The 18,707-nt window shown below is 42.2% G+C and overlaps 1 protein-coding gene across 5 annotated transcripts in view; it reads right to left on the bottom strand.

The window, feature by feature from the left end:
- Positions 1-18,707, bottom strand: part of BMPER (BMP binding endothelial regulator) — a 247,090-nt gene that overhangs the window by 63,296 nt on the left and 165,087 nt on the right. For 4 of the 5 annotated variants that reach the window (XM_082691759.1, XM_082691758.1, XM_082691757.1 and 1 more), the window contains exons 12-13: positions 15,130-15,459; positions 8,033-8,369 (exon numbers count right to left, since the gene is read on the bottom strand). In XM_082691759.1, coding sequence (XP_082547885.1) covers positions 8,033-8,369; positions 15,130-15,459 — 667 coding nt within the window. The remainder of the gene's footprint in view (positions 1-8,032; positions 8,370-15,129; positions 15,460-18,707) is intronic. The other variant, XM_082691761.1, reaches the window with a different exon arrangement.

Consider the following 18,707-nt stretch of genomic DNA (forward strand, 5'->3'; position numbering starts at 1 on the left):
AGACCGGGTGTCCGGTCAGGCTGGCTGCTCGGGCTCCATGGGCAGACTCCCAGGAGTCCCCTCATCTCTCAGTGCCCCACTTAGCTCAACAGGGAAATAAAGAAAACACTACCCACACCAGCCTTGCTCTCATGGATGGAGGAAGCCTTACACTCATAAACAATGAAACTATGAGGCACCTGGGTGGCTCAGTGGGTTAAAGCCTCTGCTTTTGGCTCAGGTCATGATCCCAGGGCCCTGGGACTGAGACCCACATTGGGCTCTCTGCTTGGCAGGGAGCCTGCTTCCTCCTCTCTCTCTGCCTGCCTCTCTGCCTACTTGTGATCTCTGTCTGTCAAATGAATAAATAAAATCTTTAAAAAAAACAAAAACAAAACAACAACAACAAAAAAACAATGAAACTATATGGAAGCTCCAGCAGAATGCCTCCTGCTTACTGAGAAGTAATCAAGACATCCCCTAAGCAGCCAAGAGAGGTGCTACAAAATAATTAGTGTTTTACCTGTGACAATGACACTCATTCAAATGTGTTCAAAAGCCTCATTTAATTGCATCCCAGAATGTAATCTTCTGAGGAGAAACACTGCAGGATTCCAGGAAGTTTATGCTGAAAATAACCTCAAAGCTAAAATTAAAATCAAACTGAAATTAGATTTAACCTTGAGTCAGACAGGTTGTGCAGTGAAGAATTCACCTTGCCCAAAGTCTGGCTCTGGACTTTGGATCCCAGGGCCATGATCTCTAGGCCCCTGGAAGGTCTTGCTTGGAGGGAGTGTTGCTTTTTGCCTGGGGGCTTTGGATACAATGTCACTCTAACAATGTGATTTATGATGGAGGCTTTGGGCCGCATCACAAAAGTCCCAGCTTCCACAGGAACTGGATACTAGAGGCACCAGCCTGAGCTCTGGGAGGAGCTGGAGAGCAGAAGTCAGCCATGCGGGTAGCAGGTGGTAGGCCCAGTAAAATCCTTGGACTCCAAAGGTTCACATGAACTTTCCTGATTGGAAACTCCCTGTGAAGAGTGAATGTTGCAGCACGGAGGCCAAGAGGCATTAATGCCAGTGCATGACTCCATAGGAAATGACAGCAGAGGCTCATGCTTGGATGAGAGTCTCCTAGACTCTGCCCTATGTCTCTTCTGATCTTAATCTATAACCTTTCCCTGTAACAAACTATAACTGTGATTATAACAGCATTTGGTGAGTTCTGTTAGTCCTTCTAGCAAATTATTGACCCTGAAGGTGATTTGGGGGAATACCTCCAAACTGGTGGGGGTCTAAGGCGAGGACTGTCTATTATGGACTGTGCTCCCTCCACCTTCATAGTTGGCTAGCTGTACAGTTGGCCCAAAGTCTCCTCAGCGAGCAACCTACCTGCTAAGATAGGTACTGTTTTTCTTTACTTCTTCTTTAAAGGATACTGTTTCTCTTTTCGATATGAAAATTTAAACATGAGATGACTTTAGACTTGGATACACTGATGTCCCAAGCAGCAACTCTGGACCTTTCTAAGTGTGCTCACATTTTTTTGTTTTGTTTTGTTTTGTTTTTGTTTTTTCCCCCATTGGTCCCAAGAAAATTGGACTAACTAGGAAGGGCCTTTCTGAACTGAAATCCAGGCACTCTGAAGGCCATTGAAAATCTTTATTTTGGGTTTTATTGGTGAGCAAACTGGAAAGAATCTACCTGTAGCTGACCTGGTAAAGAACAGATGTAAGTTGGAGGGAAAACCACAACAAGGCTTAGGTTCCAACCTGTCAGAAGGCTCAGGCCCAGCAATAAGGCAGAAGGAGCGTGACTCCTCAGGGAGAAGACTGAGGGGTGCCAGGGCACAGGGTCAGCTGCCACAGCAAGATCACCCCATTGGAGGTCAGTTGTTGTGCTTTCATAAGAGAAGGCTAATTCAAAGTCCTAAGACCAACTGAGAGAGGTGAACACAGAAATGTCTATGGATCAAGACACTGCATTAAGAAGATGGCGAGGCTAAATCCTGGCTGAGAGATTAAAGAGGAGCTGGGAGGTCCAAGTGGCTTTCTTTTTTCTTTTTAAAAATTTTATTTTATTTTATTTATTAGAGAGAGACAGAGATAGAGAAAGAGGCACGAGTGGGGAGGAGAAGGGGAAGCAGGCTCCCCACTAAATAAAGAGCCCAATGTGGGGCTCGATTCCAGGAGCCTGGAATCATGACCTGAGCTGCAGGCAGACGCTAAACTGACTGAGCCACCCAGGCACCCCTCCAAGTGGCTTTCAATGAGTTATGAGTAGGCAGAGGTAGTGGTAAGCTCCAGAGCCAGTCACAGCAATGGGTTCACACAGTAAGAAGGGCTGACAGTTGTTGGAGCATGGAAGGTGGACCAGAAGCCCTGCCTGCCCTGACCCATCTATTCCCTGATAGCACAGAGAAGCAAGCACACTCTGACTATAAGTGTGTAACTGAGTGTGGAAATAAAGACCTAAAATGGACTTGAAATTAAGGGAAGTAGAAATCATAGATCAGAGAGGATAAAAATGGGAGAGAGGCTAGCAAGGGAGCTGAGAAACATTTCCTTCCAGGGGTGACTTCCCAGGGTGATGCTGGGTGAAACACAAAAGGGTAGAAAAGACATCTCTCATTCCCCAGTGAACCTAAAACTCAATGCTGGAGAGCTGATGGCAGTGCACCAGAGTGTATGTTAAATAATGATAAACACAACCAGCATATCTAAGAAACCAAAGAAAGAACACTTAAGTGGCCTGGGATGAGACTTCAGCAGTACTTTCAGCTTAAATCAGTGCAGAAAATGAGGGCATCCAGGAAGGGAATGGCATGGACCCAGAGGCAGGAATGTGCATTGTATATTTAGATACAGTGAAAGGAGCAGCCTAGGGAAGAAGTTAGAGAGAGAGAGAGAGAGAGAGAGCGCATTAACGAGTAGGGAAAACGGTTTAAACTTTAAGGGTGGACTTGTAAGGGGTGATGGCTGGTAGGTCGTATAACTGAGGTGTCTACTGCCACCTGCTGTCAGCATACCTTATTGACAGATTCAGAGGGACTAATCATCCAAAAAGCTTAACGTGCCAAAATAAAAATTAAAAAAAAAAAAAGGCCTATAATGTCACACTTTAAGATGAATATCTCATTTGATTTAGGGTCCTAGTTCTAATGGTGATTTGAGACAAGTTATTAAAAGAAGCAAACAGAAATGTTCCCAGCATGTTCTTCTCTGAAGCAAGGGAAGATTGGGCTGATTTTAATTATAGAATTGCAGTTAGTTTTACATGACTCTTTCACACACAAACAGTCACACGGAGCCTGAACTTCTTGCCTGATCTCTTCTCTTGTTTTATAATAAATGATTAGTTTCCTTCATAGGAAAACACAAAGTGGGTCATCCCCAAAGTCTGTGATCTTCTCCTGGAAGGAAGCCACTGTCAGTCCCCGGACGCCAGTATATCCAGCACCATGGTGCGATAGAAGTTCCAGCGTTCTCCTGTGCTACTCCCACCTCCTACCTCCCAGTACCTCTGCAGGAAGGACACATCTGTGAATCCTCTGGCAATCCTTCAATTCCTTACAGCTGTACAAACCACAGCATGGAAAAAAAAAGAACATTTCCTAGACTGGGACTCCCCAGACACTTTCCCAAACTGAACAAGTGAACAGAATTTTTGCTCTGGTGAATTATACCCCATTAAGGAGAGCAGAGAGAGGAAAACGGCCCTGAGACGACTATGGTCTGTACGTGCCTGGGCTTTGCTGCAGTTCACAGCCATTTTTCCTGACTTCTCTGAAATGTGGGCCTGCCCTGACTTCAGAGCCCTGCTGTGCCGTCAGGTTACACTTTGTTGTAAAGATTCTGTCTGGGCTTTGGGTCTGCATGAGGGAGAAAGCCCACTGCTGATGTTTCATACGCAGCGATGAGGTCTTCTCTTTCCCCAGTTTGACCCACACAGCCCAGCCCGCCTCCTGGCTTCTCCCTGCCCAGGGCTACCTGAAGCTTCTCATCGGTGTGGCCCAAGACAGCAAGTGGGGAGCAGATTTGATGCTGGTTGCCAAGGATTTTGAGGGAAACTTTGGGGCGCATTGGGCGGAAGGAGTCTGCCTATTCCTTCTGGATGTCTCGGCTGGCATCGGAAACACGAATAGAGAGGGCAACATGAGGCCCGGAAAGTAAGGTGAACATGAGACATGAGAAGAGAGGTGTGAACATACGCGACACATTTCCCTTGGGGGAGCCTATGCATGAATCCAAATAGAATTCAAATGAATTCATATCAATTTTTCCACAATACACTACCCCCCTAGCTACTAGGAATTTCTCTGTAACATACCAGTAAAGGAGAATGTAAAACATTAAAGACAATTAGCAACTCTAGGACTTAAGACACATTATTAACGCAGCCAGCTAAAATTTTTATGTGATTCATAATTAAATTATCTTGCACCTAAACATATTCAATTACTGAACTAAACCAAATTATGCTGATCACAAAGATTAAATTAGTATTTAATTAAATATTACATTTTTATGCCAAATGAGGCCATGATGGGGTAGAACTGATTTGTGAAGAAAATCAGAAAAAACAAAAAAGTTTCCCAAAAGAGACACAAAAATCCTGCTTTTCTTATTCATCTGCAAAGTTTTTGAAGTTTTTAGACAATAGACAGTTTACTATTTCAAACGTTGGACTAGACAAAAGACCAACATAAGACAAGAGTTTTAAGTCCTAGACATCTCAAAAGTAAACTCTTATTCAGAGAAATGAGAATTATGATTTTCACTTTATAAGAATAGCTATCTCATATTTATAATAGAATTTGCCCTGTGGAATTTATCAATGAGTAACATTTCCTCAGAGAAATTATCTTCTTTGTTCTCTCCCTTCTCCATGTCACAAACACAGTGATGCTTGGAAGGCTGCCTTTGTAGACATGTGACCTTATTCTTTGTCCTTACAGGAAATACTCATATTTCTTTAGGGGGTGAAGGGAAAATGCAAGGAATCAAATTCATACACAATTTATGTGTATGACTTTTCACGATATCAAGGCAAATCCTTGATTCATAAATAAGGTCACAGCTACAGTCATGTCTATGTTTTCAGATTCATCTTAGAAATTCCACCAATAACATAAAATTTATGGGCAAAAATTTACATGGGTGAAATATCATATGATTTCTATTTTCTTCTTTATTCACTTTAATATTTGTCATACAACGAACATATAGATTACTCTTATAAGACAAAACACACGTTTTTAAAAGGATCAAAATGGAGTCTTGTCTTCTACTATCTCACTCAGTGTCACCGATGAGAAACAGCTCATTTTTAAATTGTTCCATGGATTTATCAGTGAGAATCTATCTAATCGATTCTTCATGATATGAGCAGGGGAAGTGATCGCCAATCAGAAAGACAAGTGGCTGAGCTGAAGACGAGATTCTCTGGGGAAAGGAAGGGACACAGGACAAGAGCCACTGAGCCAGCACCGGTTGTCTCCCATGTACAACATGGCACTGTCCGTTGACCTCAGTCCCTGGGGGAGCTACCCCACTAGGCAGTTACTGTCATACCCATTCCACAGGTGAAGAATCTGAACCTCAGCTGCCACCAGGGCCACACAGCTGGAGAGTGGCAGAGCTGAGATTAGGTCCAACTTGCTATCACCCAACACATTCTTTGTCTATTGCTTCCTAAAGCCTCTCTAAGATTTGGTCCTCCCAGGAGATCCCCTGGGAACAAAATTACCTTCCTATGTTGACTTTGTTCATTTTCTTTTTCCTCCCACATGGATGTTTGAAAGAAAGGAAGAAACCCAAGATCTCCCTAACATTGGCCAGCTTCACTTGAAAAGGCACAAAAGACACACTCTTGGTTGGGGCATGAGATCATCAGCAGGCTGTGTGACAGGCAGGACTGTCCAGCTCCACTCTCCTGAGCTCCCCTGCCTCTTCTGAGAAGGGGTGACTGGCCATGGAAGGGTGCTCTGCCACTAGCCCACGCACAGCAAACGTGAGCTCACCTGCCACCACAACCAGTGCTCCAGTCCTCATCACAGAGATCCCAGAAGCATTCTCCTAAAAACCCCAGACTCCGCACATCAAGCCTCTAATGCAAATAAGCAGCCCCATTGGGCTGCTGTGGCGGCAGCAGCAACTTCCAAGGGCGGAAGGCAAGCATCTGCGTGTCCACCTCACCATTCCGCCTCTCTCTGTTCGTGTCTATGTCATTTCTCACGACTTCTGCCAAGGTGCTCATCAGATTCCTGTTTGCAGTCCAGGGATCATGAGAGGAAATAAATCGCCACAGGGAAAAGAAACAGAAATTTGCAAAAAGGGACTAATCTCTGCAGGCCTGCTCTACAGTTCCTGTTTTCAACATACTCCTTCAAAATGGGATAAAAATCAAAGGTGTAGACTGTTGGGGCCCTGGGAAAAGCATAGCCTTTCCCATCTATGTTAGACAGAGAAGGGTCCAATTCAAACCCGCAAATGGGGCAGAGGGGTTTCCAAACAAGTCTTTATACTTGTTCACCATTTAATTTAATTAATAGAAGAAACTACAGCAGCCATCAATTAATCACAGAGCACTTGCTATGTACAGGCACTGGGCTGAGCACATACACTGACATTCATAATCTTACTAAGTTTGAATTACAACTCTCTAAGGTGGCTTCTTTTATTATCCCCACTTCACAGATAAGCAAACTGAGGTTTAGAGAGCTTAAATAATTGTTCAAGGTTGTAAAGCTGGGCTGGGTTTTTAGCCCCGGAAGACCACAAAGCTCTTAATTGCTATGCTCTACTGCTCTGCCTCAGACCTTCAAGTGATGGGTATTTAGATTCCAAATGAAGCCTGGTTTGTTTGTCCAGCTGTTTAACTCACTCCCAAGTCTTACATTAAGATCCTTCAATTTCAGTAGACAAGGGTGGGGTCGATCTGGGGGGTGGTACAGGAAGGAGGAAGAAGGGAACCCAGAGAATTCAAATTTATAACAGGAAAATGGCTTGAAAGAGCTAAACGTAGGAGCTGGAGCCAAATGGTTTGGCAGATGCAGCCATGTTCAGGGGCGCGTGATGACAGGGACAGTCCTTTTTCCACTCCACTTTGAGCTGCCTTTATAGAATTTTATCTTTTATGTCCAAAGATCAAATAAAAAAACATCACATTTAACGAGGACTAGGGGAAATAAACTGGTGGCAATTAAAGAGTAAAAATAACTTCTCTGTGGCTTCAGACCACAGGAGCTTTCTCATTTTAAGAGGCACAGGCAAATCACTTCAACAAGGCCTTTTGGGCTGTGTCGTCTCATGTTTCCTCCCACACCCGTAGTGGTTAAAGTTATAGACAGTCATAGCTCTTGAACCCATGGAATTGTGTAATAAATGGAAGTACAGCCAGGCCAGACTCATCAACTCACAAATGCAACCTTGCAGCATGGAAGAAAAAATTATGGAATCCATTTTCTCAATGAGAGAGTTTCCTACTTCCATCTTTGAGCCTTTTTTCTACTCTCCTCTGACTTTGGATGCAAAGTCTGAGAGTTGGCCAAGACCCAAGGGATTCTCATTTCACTGCCTTGTTTTATACCTGCAGATTGGTTTGGGGCTAGACCTGAACTCTTCCTCAGGCTTCAAATAACCAAGCTTACTCAAACGCCCAGAGGCAGCCAGAGTTATCTGTGATTCCCACCTCTGCTCTTCAGTCCTGTACCACTGCTGTACAGACAGAAGTTGGGAAGCACTCCTCAACCTTAGAGTCAAGCCAACACCTAGAAAAATCACTAGCTTCCCAGTGAGCCTGCAGACACAAAAAACCAGAATGACCTCTAGGAGATAACTCTGAAATACTCCCTGCAGTTTCTTAATTTGGTATATAATGTGGGACTGAGTCAAGATAAGATCTGTCTACAACACAAGAAAGAAGAAGTGTTTACCATGTGCCCTGGGTGCCCTTCTTTTGTATGCCAAAAAATTTCATACACTCTGTTTCAAGGTTGAGTCAGTCCTTGGTCTCTAACCAAAACCCATCCCCCAAAGCACTGTACCTACCGGTAGAAAGTCGCATAATCCACAGTTGAGTGGCAGGTCTGAAACTCCCAGGATTTGAGTTTCTGGCATTCTCGATGAGCTCGGAGCTTTACCTTCACTGTCCCTTGACACAGTTCAGGCACTGGTTTTCTCTGAGGTCTGTTGCAGAACTCATTGGACTCTACTCTCCAGGATTCAGCAAAGTCATCCACATCAAACTTGAAGTTTCCATCTCCACCAATTAAATCATCACGCTTATGTCCATTATAGTTGCCACAAAGACCACAGAGCTTGCCCTTGAGATGGGGGGCAGCCATGACTTCAACAAAACTGTCTCCATCCCAGGATATTTCCAAACCTAGAGGAAAAGGAAAAGAAAAGAGGATCAACCACACATAAATCCACCAATAATTCCCAAGCACATGTATCCTTACATAGTACAAATGACTAGCCTCTAACAAGGAACAGTAAGGTTCTATCCAAATTCTTGGTTACTGTTTAATCTCACCATATTAAATGTTGTATTATAGCACATGAAACACTTTTGGAGGCTCCGAATTTTAAAACTGTACAAAGTTTGCCCTTAAATATGATACCTAACATACCCTTGTTTAACTTGTAGAGGACCACTCATTGACCATGCTCCTCTTAGGGTTATAGTTTTGCCCTTTTCTCTAGTAATTGTGTTAGACCAACTTGTGCTTTCATGTACCCAATGATAAGTAAAATGTGGATATGGAAAGATAACAAAGATGGTAATATTCTTTTAAGATTTTTATTTATTTATTGAGAGAGAGGCAGTGAGAGAGAGCATGAGCAAGGAGAAGGTCAGAGGGAGAAGCAGACTCCCCGTGAAGCTGGGAGCCCGATGTGGGACTCGATCCCAGGACTCCAGGATCATGACCTGAGCCGAAGGCAGTCGTCCAAACAACTGAGCCACCCAGGCGTCCCAAAGATGATAATTTTTAATGTAATTTTTTATTAATCCAAAATCCCACATGTAATTACACTAAATGTCAAATACTAAATTATCTGTTACAGTGAAATTATTAAAGTAATAAATATATAGCTTCTGAAAAGATCCTCTTCAAAGAAAAACACTGGTATAGAAATGTCTGAAATGAAAACATTTGCCTCCTCATCATTTTACAGACATCCCTGAGAGAAGGATAGTTGTTTAATCATCATTTCCTAGGGTTGAGGTGCTGTGGAACCCTTCCACCCTCCTCAGCCCTGAGCTTATCATACATAAACTTCAACATTTGAGGAGGCGCTGGAGGCTACCAGGCCATGGGGAGAAATTCCTCATGTGCTAGAAAGAATCAGCAGAACATAACAACCTTGTTCACCAAGGAAATAGTCTTTGCTCCAGAAGGTAGAGAACATAGGCTCCTCTTGGTTTGCTGAACTGACCATCTAAAATATTAGAGGCTTTGTCTTTAAACATTCATTTCTTTTTTTCAGATAGGTGGCTCAAGACTTCAAGATCCATCAGCCTATGACCCCACTGAATAGTGACATTTCTGTGTCACTTATAGGACAGCTAGGTTATCCTGTCAAAGATCCTGACTGATCAAAGATCAGTCTGACTAGAAGGTCAAGAAGAAATGCTCTCACGTACATCCTGATATTGTGTGTGTAGATGCTGTCCATTAGATAAAGCTGAGAACTGTATGAAAAGCATTTTCAGACTCAATCCAGAGCAAAAGACACACTCTCCTGGTCTGAGTTTTTCTTTATGTCTCAAATGTGTGTTGGAAGCTTTTCTTACTGCTTTACTGATAATACCCTGGCAGTGAATGAGTTTCCAGAGAATGGGTGAAGTAGGTACCAGTTCGATGACACAAACACCAGGAGAACATCTACAACAACTTGTGTGTGCATTTCTGCCCTGGGACTTCACCTCATTCACTGTCACTGTCTCCTAAGAGTGACAAGCCAAAGGAAAAAGTCCCTTTTTTAACAGAAAAAGAGAAAATCTTTCCATGTGTGTTTTTAAATCTTACCCTCTTGGGTTTCTAACAAACTCTAGTCTTTCATTTAGCCTGTTCTGAGCTTCTGGAAAGAGCAACATGACTTTGCTCCTAGAAGATCTTGCACTTTTAGGCTGGTGAGAAAATGTCCAGAAGATGTTCAGAAGTTGGGGGATGAGGCCGTGATGGGAAGGTAGAAAGGGGTGGCAAAGGAGAGAATGGATCTTGTCTGGATGTAAAATTGGCATAAGACAAAATTAGAGTGATGTAAGATCAGTAAGAAATGCCCAGAAGTAGGATTCTAAAGCCAATATTCCTTAAGTCTGAACATATCCAAGAGGAGAGAAGGCTAGCCAAATAGCATTCCTATGAGTAGGCCACACAACTGCCACAAGAAAGAGTTACAGATCCACTTTAGGGAGTTACAGATAGAATAAACTAGTGGTCTAAAGCTGGGTTTCCCAAGAAATAAACAGAAAGGCCCATAAGGAAATCACTGCATGGTCAATGAAAGGAATGGAAGCATTCTTGGTCCAAGGCAAATGATAAAGAAGATTTCTTGGTTTGGAGAAGGAGCTGGATTCAGAAAAGCAATTAAATAGGGTAAAGAAGCAAGAAAGAAGGTCATAAGAAAATCTCTTTAGAGAGAGGTAAACCAAGAAACAGACTCTTAACTGTAGAGAACAAACTGATGGTTACCAGAGGAGAGGGGATGGGGAGAGGGAGTTTAAATGGGTGATGGGGATTAGGGAGGGCTCTGTGAGGAGCACTGAGTATTGCATGTAAGTGAGGAATCACTAAATACTACAATGGAAACTAACATTACACTGTATGTCAACTAACTGGAATTTAAATAGAAACTTGACTGGAATTTAAATAGAAACTTGAAAGAAAAAAAGGTCTCTCTTAGGAGTAATTTGGTGAAGAGAGTAGAGCAAGAGGACAAGGTGATCTGAGATCCACACACTGAACTGACCTTGATGGATCTCTGTGAGACAATGGCGTCACCTCCAACAACCACAACTCTCTTATAAAGTGATTTATAATTTCTTCATACCCCACCATCTAACACATTATCTGGTATATAGTATATACTCACTAAATGAATCAATTACCCTGTAAATTGACACAACGAATCTGCAAAGCCAAAGAAATTGTGAATTTCATGCTAGTCAAGACATTGAAGTAACAATTTTGAAAAAAGACAAGCAAACTGTAATATGATTTGTAATACACTCTCTAAGGTATAGAAGAAACATGACCTCAGAAGCCTGTAGCCAAGCAGCTGCCCAGCAAGAGAAATGAGGGAAGAAAATCAATTCCATATAACATTCTAAGTTTAAGAGCATACTTCCAGAGACTTTCCATGTTGCAAAATTTTCCAAACTGCAAATCTCTTTCCTAGACAGTAGGCAAATACTATTCTTCCAAATGTCACTACGGTTGAAAATGTATATTCATAGGAGTTCCAACATCATTATTGACAATGCTATAACAAATTTGAGACTTTGGGCAACAGATTTTGTCAGAAATCAGCTCACGACGAACAAGCCAATAATTACGTTCTTTTCAGGTAATGGACTGGTGGTCCATGCAGGTTTGGGAAGATGAAGACCCACTGTTTTGGGTAAACTCTTTTCCAAACTCTTCTCAGTCATTCAAAAAAAAAAAAGAAAAACAAACAAACAAACAAACAAACAAAAAACCCACACAGGGTCCCCAGAGTAAAGGAATACTTGGCAATCCACTCTCTCTTCCTCTTCTTTTCTTTGTTTATAAGGGGATTTTCAAGTGCCCAATACTAAGCTTCATATCATATAGGGATGACTTACCCAACTATAGAGACCTTTGTCTACTGCTGTACCAGACACATATGTGTTTGCCTGATTGTCATTACCCTCTATATGAGTAAAATCCATGCAAAGTAAATTACAATAGTGACAGGCAAAATAATGAGTAAGTTGTAATTGAAAAAATTGCTCTTCCAAGAGATATTTTAAATAGGCATCTTATGAAATGAAAACATTGTGGTAGGGGCTGGGGTTAGCCCTTTCTACAGCTGGGATGAGTTTCCCCGTTCCTCTGCATGGGAAATTAGGTAGAAATAACTGGCAGAGTCAGAAGGCCAAAGCCAAAGCACATGTCCCATCTGGGGGTGTGAGCAGCAGCCACATTCTTTCCACTGCTGGAAGCACCTTCCAATGATCCCTCCTCACACAGTGAATGTTTTACCAACTTGTTTTTTACTCTTCAAATGTGTAGCCGGGCTCCAGACCACTAGTTGTTTGGGCGGGGAGGAGGAGGGAGAAGGAAGTTGTTGTTCTTTTGTTGTCATTTTTGTTTTGCTTTGTTTTGTTATTTTGTTGTTCTTGTTGCTTTTGCTGGTGTTTCCTTAAAAGACAGAGGAGGTACAAAACCCATAGACAAATCCATATGATGCTTTAAAATGGCTGGTTTTTCTGTTCAGATTTTATACCAAAGGAAAAAAGAATAAGAAAAATATGTGTAGTCTCCAGGTTCATAAAGTACAGAACTCTACCAAAAGTAAAATTTAAAAAACCCCACACTCCCACGTGTTAATGCCTTCGGGTGGATCTGACGTAACTCTCTCAGGTAGAGCTGATGAAGTGAACAGATGGCAGAAAGGAAATATTTTTAAATTATTCACTAACTGCCAAGAGTTGGGGTCGGAGCGTGATGGGGGTGAGCAGAGCTTTCTCCAGCTACTAAGCCTGCTCCGTGCCCTCTCTGCCACCCCTGTTGTTATTAGGTAAGCAACTACAGCCTAATCCCACCACGCAGCAAGCCACCTGCGCTCCTCTGCCAAACGATTCCCTCCTGAAGTGCTGAGTTCAGAAACCACAGGGGCAAAGAGTCATTCCTCCCCATTTCTCATCCTCCAGCTGCAGGCTTGATTTAAGCTGTTATTTTGAAGAAAGGACCCTTTGATCATACAAGTTTATGAAATTTAAAAGATAATCTATGGGAGAAGAACACTCCAAGGATATATTGTGATATTTTAAATGGACAATCAATAGGTGATAAAAAGAAAATATCCCTCAGGGGTAGTACAAACTGAGATTGGTTTTAGGAGAAGACTTGTGCCTGGAAATGGAATCGTTTCATTCCAAGGATAATCTCAAAGCAAGTTTAGAGCCCAGAGGAATACAGTTCTTCCCTAGGAGACAGAAAGTTTATGCTACGGGCAGTTGTTCAGCTGGGTATTATGGGCATTACATAACTTACTTGCATTGTGAAAAAAAAGGAAAGGAAATTGTAAAATCGAGTTCAAGGCTGAGAAGAGTTAAATTCACTAATCTAATTATGGTGTTTATGATCTAGTATTATTTTCTTAGCAGCCTCAACCTTTCATTCATTTTTACGATGTGGAATCCTGACAAGAGGACACTTATTCCGTAAGGTTTTGCCAGCTATGGGCAGAACAGAATTGAAGCTCCTAGACTGCTAGCAGACTTCCAGTGTCCAGGATCCCTTCGGAAGTTGGGCTGGGGTCGGCCAATAATTTCCATATCGGTAGAATCCACTGTGTTCCTCTGGGATGCAAACAGATCAGCAAGGTCCTTCTAATTAGCGCTCTGTAATAATGAGTCATCTTGTGCACAATTGATAGGGAGCCACAAACCGTTGCTCTCTTTAAAGAAATGAGCTGAGGCTGACATCTACAGAGTGACATGTCATTTGAATAAAACAACAGGTGTCTGAATTTTCTGAAGAGGACTAATCCCTCTAAAATTGAATAAATAGAGCTCTTCACACCTGCCACTTTCAAAGTGAAGTTGGAAGTCCTTCTCCCTTTATAGAATGCTCCAATACATTAATATTTAACTTTTTCTCACCAAAACCATGTTATGCTCTCTAAATAAAAGCTCCCTGGGCTTCGCCTTGGCTTCCTGCCTTTGTTTAGCTAAGCTGGCATTCCATAAACTCGGATCAATTTGTCAAATGTATTTTGGCTTGAACTGAAATAATTAACAGCGTTCTGAAGGTACGGCAGAGAACAGTCTCTAGAGTTCCTCACAAGGGCCTGCTCTATCAAATCTTTCCCTTTTGGATCCTTATTATCTAAAGGAACTGGAATGTAATTGATGCTTTTACACTGTTACATTTTCGTCAATATAAAAAGCAAGAAGTATGTTGATTTCCTCAAGTGTCATGCTGACAGAAATAACATTCACCAGGAGAACATGCAGTTCAGTATCAAATCGACGAACAATATGGATTAACCAAAGGCAGTGCGGAAGGAATCAGACATAATATAACTGAAGGTGTAAATGAGCTGAATTCATTCTTTCGGGCGGATATCGAAGGGCAAACTTCTGCTTCTAAGAAGCCTCTTTAGGTAGCTCCCAAGAATGTGAGCTTTCTCTGAGCCCCTAGGAGTAACCTCCTAGCAGCTACGAACAGTTTGGCCTAGGGGGGATGTGTCAGTCTATGGAGGGGAAATACAGAGTCCAGTATGTGGCAGGCAACAGGGGATGCTGAGAAAAGGGAGTGGCAGGCTGGTCCACGGACCCAAGGCTGGGGGAAGCACGCTCAGAGCTCCCTAAGCTTCCTCCAGCAGAGCGAATGGTTTTAGCCATTCACTAATTCAACAAGCACCTTCCCTTGGGTCTGGAATGGACAGGATTGCTGGTCACTTGGCCATGTACACTCCTACCTGCACACCCACACATTTGTGGTTTAGGATAGAGGACTCCCCCACTTCTGGGACAGATGCTAACTAAGAAAACAGTCTTTCTCACAGATGTGAAACTGCACATTACTGGCTGAGCTGGGAGAAACACTGACAGTTCCAAACTGGACATCAAGGGTCTACCATTGCAACAAAACAAGAGAAAGAGGAGGTTATTTGGAGAGCACAAATACTGTTCTGGACGAGGAAGTCAGCAGATTGCAAGACTGCTGTGAGTGGCACTGAACTTCAAGGCTCCATGGTGTGCAAATTTCTCCTGCTCTTTTGTGCCATCTTGGAGGTGTCCCCTTGGAACCCAAGTGAGTGGGCATGAGGCCACACCTGTAGTCCCAACACTTGGCCACCTCCGCGGAAGAAGCAGAGCGCTTGGGTGGTGTGGCTGTGCGGGCTGGTGAGGCAGAGGAGAGAGCCAGAGGGACACAGAAGCCCACCTGCTTTGGTTGTCACTTTCAAGAGGTAGCCATCCAGGTCGATGTGGAACTGCGGCGCCTGGCAGGGCAGCGCGATGCGCGAGCCGTTCCAGCGCACGGTCAGGTGCTGCTGGAGGCTGACAGTGCTGGCGCCCAGCACCAAGTCCACCGACTTGGTCCAAGAGAAGGAGCGGGTCCTGCGTGCGTCATTCTTCACCAGAACCTGAAAGGGCGAGGCAGGGGAGGAGCAGTCTTTTGTCAAAACGTACTGACACGTCCCCTGAAAGTTAAATGTCCGTCCGTCAAAAGTGTTGTAGTGGGGATCTCCGAATACCGTGCAAACGCCGGGCTCTGCGGATGAGTGAGAGACAAAAGCAGGTCATAAACCGAGCGCAGGATTCAAAAAGACATCAGAGGTCCCTGCAATATTAACCTGGATGGGGGCACCTGCCAGGTAAGGGAGGGCCTTAGCAGAGATGCACTAGTGGAAATCAACTTAAAACAAAAAATACGTTTGGTTGTTTTAAAAGTCTGTGCCAAACGTCCTAGGACGGGCAATACTTTGGCTGCTCTTATACTGAAAAGTTATTCATAACTCTTTGAAAGTTTTAAGCCATCTCTATTTTGAAGCCTTCATATGCCTCTATGGTCTTTATTTTAAGGGTTAGAGAAATGAAACTAAGATAATTTCATAAACAGAACTGGCCTTACTTCATAACCCATATAAACAAAACCCAAAAATGAATAAAAGGCAACAACGTAAATGACAATACAGGAAAACAATAGTATTATTTCCATTTAACAGATATAAAAAAATATGGAAATATGGTATTCTCAGTGTTACTCATTTTTTAAGGTATTGTATTCAACACCATGTACTTACTAAGGACAAATAAATAGAATTGCCAAATAGACACATACCTAATACCATTAGGAAATAAAGTAGTGACAAAATCAATAGTTTCTATGTTTTTTACATGTGCAAGATTCCTATATTTTGGTCTGTTTATCAAAATCCAAGATTGGATAAAAATAAATCATAAAACCCATCATATAATAAATTAAGAAATTCCAAAGCATTCATCACTTCAAAGTACTATTCATTCAAATATTTGTAAAACCCAGGCAAAGTCTGACACTGGGAGCACCTCAAAGATTGTTATAGAAAATTAAATATTTCTTTTTTTTTTAATTATATTTAGCAATGATTTGTTCTCCATGTAAATATATTTTATCTATTTTCGGGGAGGCATGAACAACCAGGAAATGAGGAATTCATTTAGATAAAGGAGCCCACATGATAAAAGAACTATAATAAAAAGATCAATTTCCAGTCATCACCAGCACAGGTTCAGATTATGAAACTATCCTATCAGCAACTGCTCAGAACATGTAAGAGAAGAATTAAAAGTTAACACAGAGGAAGGATGTGCCAATTGATCTGACAGGACCAGTGAGATCCAAGGAAAACATGTGTTTTTAATTTCTAAAGTGGAGAATAATGTTGTCTTATGTTACAATATATTATGTCATTTTATATGTCAAGTACATTTGACTCCATATAAATCACATGTATTTGGAATCTGGTAAATTAATTATTTGTTTTAAGCTTTCCTTGTCAATATCTGATAGAGACTCAAAAAGATATAGTTTTTGGTGTGTAAGGTAGTTTCAATGAGCAAATGCTTTAAGGAATATGCAAAGGCACTACCTGGAGTAAGAGAGTGGAAGAAATGGGAGGGGGAGAGAAGTTCTGAGACCTTAGCCACAAAATTTATTTTGCCCTTCATTGCTGTTCCCTTCTTGTCCTTCTCTTGATTGATTTTTCCTTGTGATTCCAATTATACTCAGTTTGTTGCTTCACATGGGACCCCACCTCTAGCTTTCTAATCTTATATCCACCCCCTCTATCTAACCAATATATCCATTCCCCTCTATCTAACCACCCCATAATGTAAGTGCCAGTCCTTTCTCCATGTGATTGCTTTCAAAATTGTCCTATCACACATTTCCCTCACAGTCTAACAAAAGGAATCTTTCCCTGGCATGCAAATGGTATTTGTTTGGTTGACAAGGGGGTAAAGCTGTTCTTTGGGACACACTGAATGGCATCAGAAAAATTATAGTTCTGAGTTAATACTATAATGTGCCAGAAAAAGACTATTAACATGACCACCAGATGCACCAAATTCAAGAGAAGGGCTTTTTCAGAGTTCTTAACTCTGCATACTCAAGAAAATCCAAAATCTATCAAGGCTTTTGAGCTCTGAGCTTGAAACAGATGGACCTCAGCCCAGAAAGAGCAAGGCATTAATGAAGGAGCTGAGATACTCCTGAAGAGATCTCCTCTCAGCTGGGATCAGGAACAGGGAATGCCTACACCTTCTGCCCAGAGTCTGAAGTGGCAACCTTCCCCTTGTACCAAGGATAATCCATGGCTTCTCCTGGTTTTCTAACAACAACTGCATCCAAATTTTCATTAACAAAACCAGTAATAGTTAGCACTTATCAAGAATTCATTATCAAGAATTCATTACCTAGCACTGTTCTACAAGCCTACTGTTCCTGGATACATCATTAGAAAATGGATATTTTGACTGTCTTAAAATTAAAATAGCTAAGCACTTGGTAGTAAATCCATAAAATAAACTATTACCTAGTCATTGAAAAAGTGTATGAGTAATGTTTGTGATTGAGGAAGCACTTATGACATATTAAGTGAAAAATAGGAAAAAAAAAACTCTGCCTACAGGATAATATTTTTCAAGATTTATTTATCTATTTAAGAGAGAGAGCATGGGCAGAGGAAGAGGGAGAGAGAGAAAATCTCCAGCCAACTCCCTGTTGAGCAGGGAGCCTGACACAGGACTCAATCTCATGACCCCGAGATCATGACCTGAGCCAAAACTGAGAGTCGGACCCTCAGCCAACTGAGCCACCCAGGCACTCCTGTCTATCAGATAATCTTAACTGTTTTAAAATAAATGCACAAATACACACCCGAAAATTGTCAATTTCTTGGTGGCAGAACCATGAATGATTCTTTTTCTTCTTACTTTTGCTTTTCTGTTGTTTTTGCTGTGGTGGTTTTGTTCTTAAGAGTCAAAATGTGAGGGGCGCTTGGGTGGCTCAGTGGGTTAAACCTCTGCCTTCAGCTTAGGTCATGATCTCAGGGTCCTGGGATCCAGCCCCACATCAGGCTCTCTGCTCAGTAGGGAGCCTGCTTCCCCCTCTCTCCGCCTGCCTCTCTGCCTACTTGTGATCTCTGTCTGTCAAATAAATAAATAAAATCTTAAAAAAAAAAAAAGAGTCAAAATATGGGTATCTGTAGATAAGACCAGTTATATGACCAAGAAAATCCTCAAAGAAGCAAGAGAAAATACACTGCCTACAGTGGCCCTGGGGAAGCCTGAGCTTACTCATAGCTGGGCAGAAAGCAATGAGGGACATCCAGGGAGACCAGGCTAGGGAAATCACATGTAACAGGGCTGTCAGCGAAGATATTTTGCAAGAGGCCCTAACTTGTCGAAGAGAGAGGTTTGGAGATCAGAATGATTTTTCTCTGTAACAGCAAGATAGAAGAGGCCAACAAAATTTCA

The sequence above is a fragment of the Mustela nivalis genome (assembly GCF_964662115.1).
Source record: "Mustela nivalis genome assembly, chromosome: 12".
Taxonomy (NCBI): Eukaryota; Metazoa; Chordata; class Mammalia; order Carnivora; family Mustelidae; genus Mustela; species Mustela nivalis.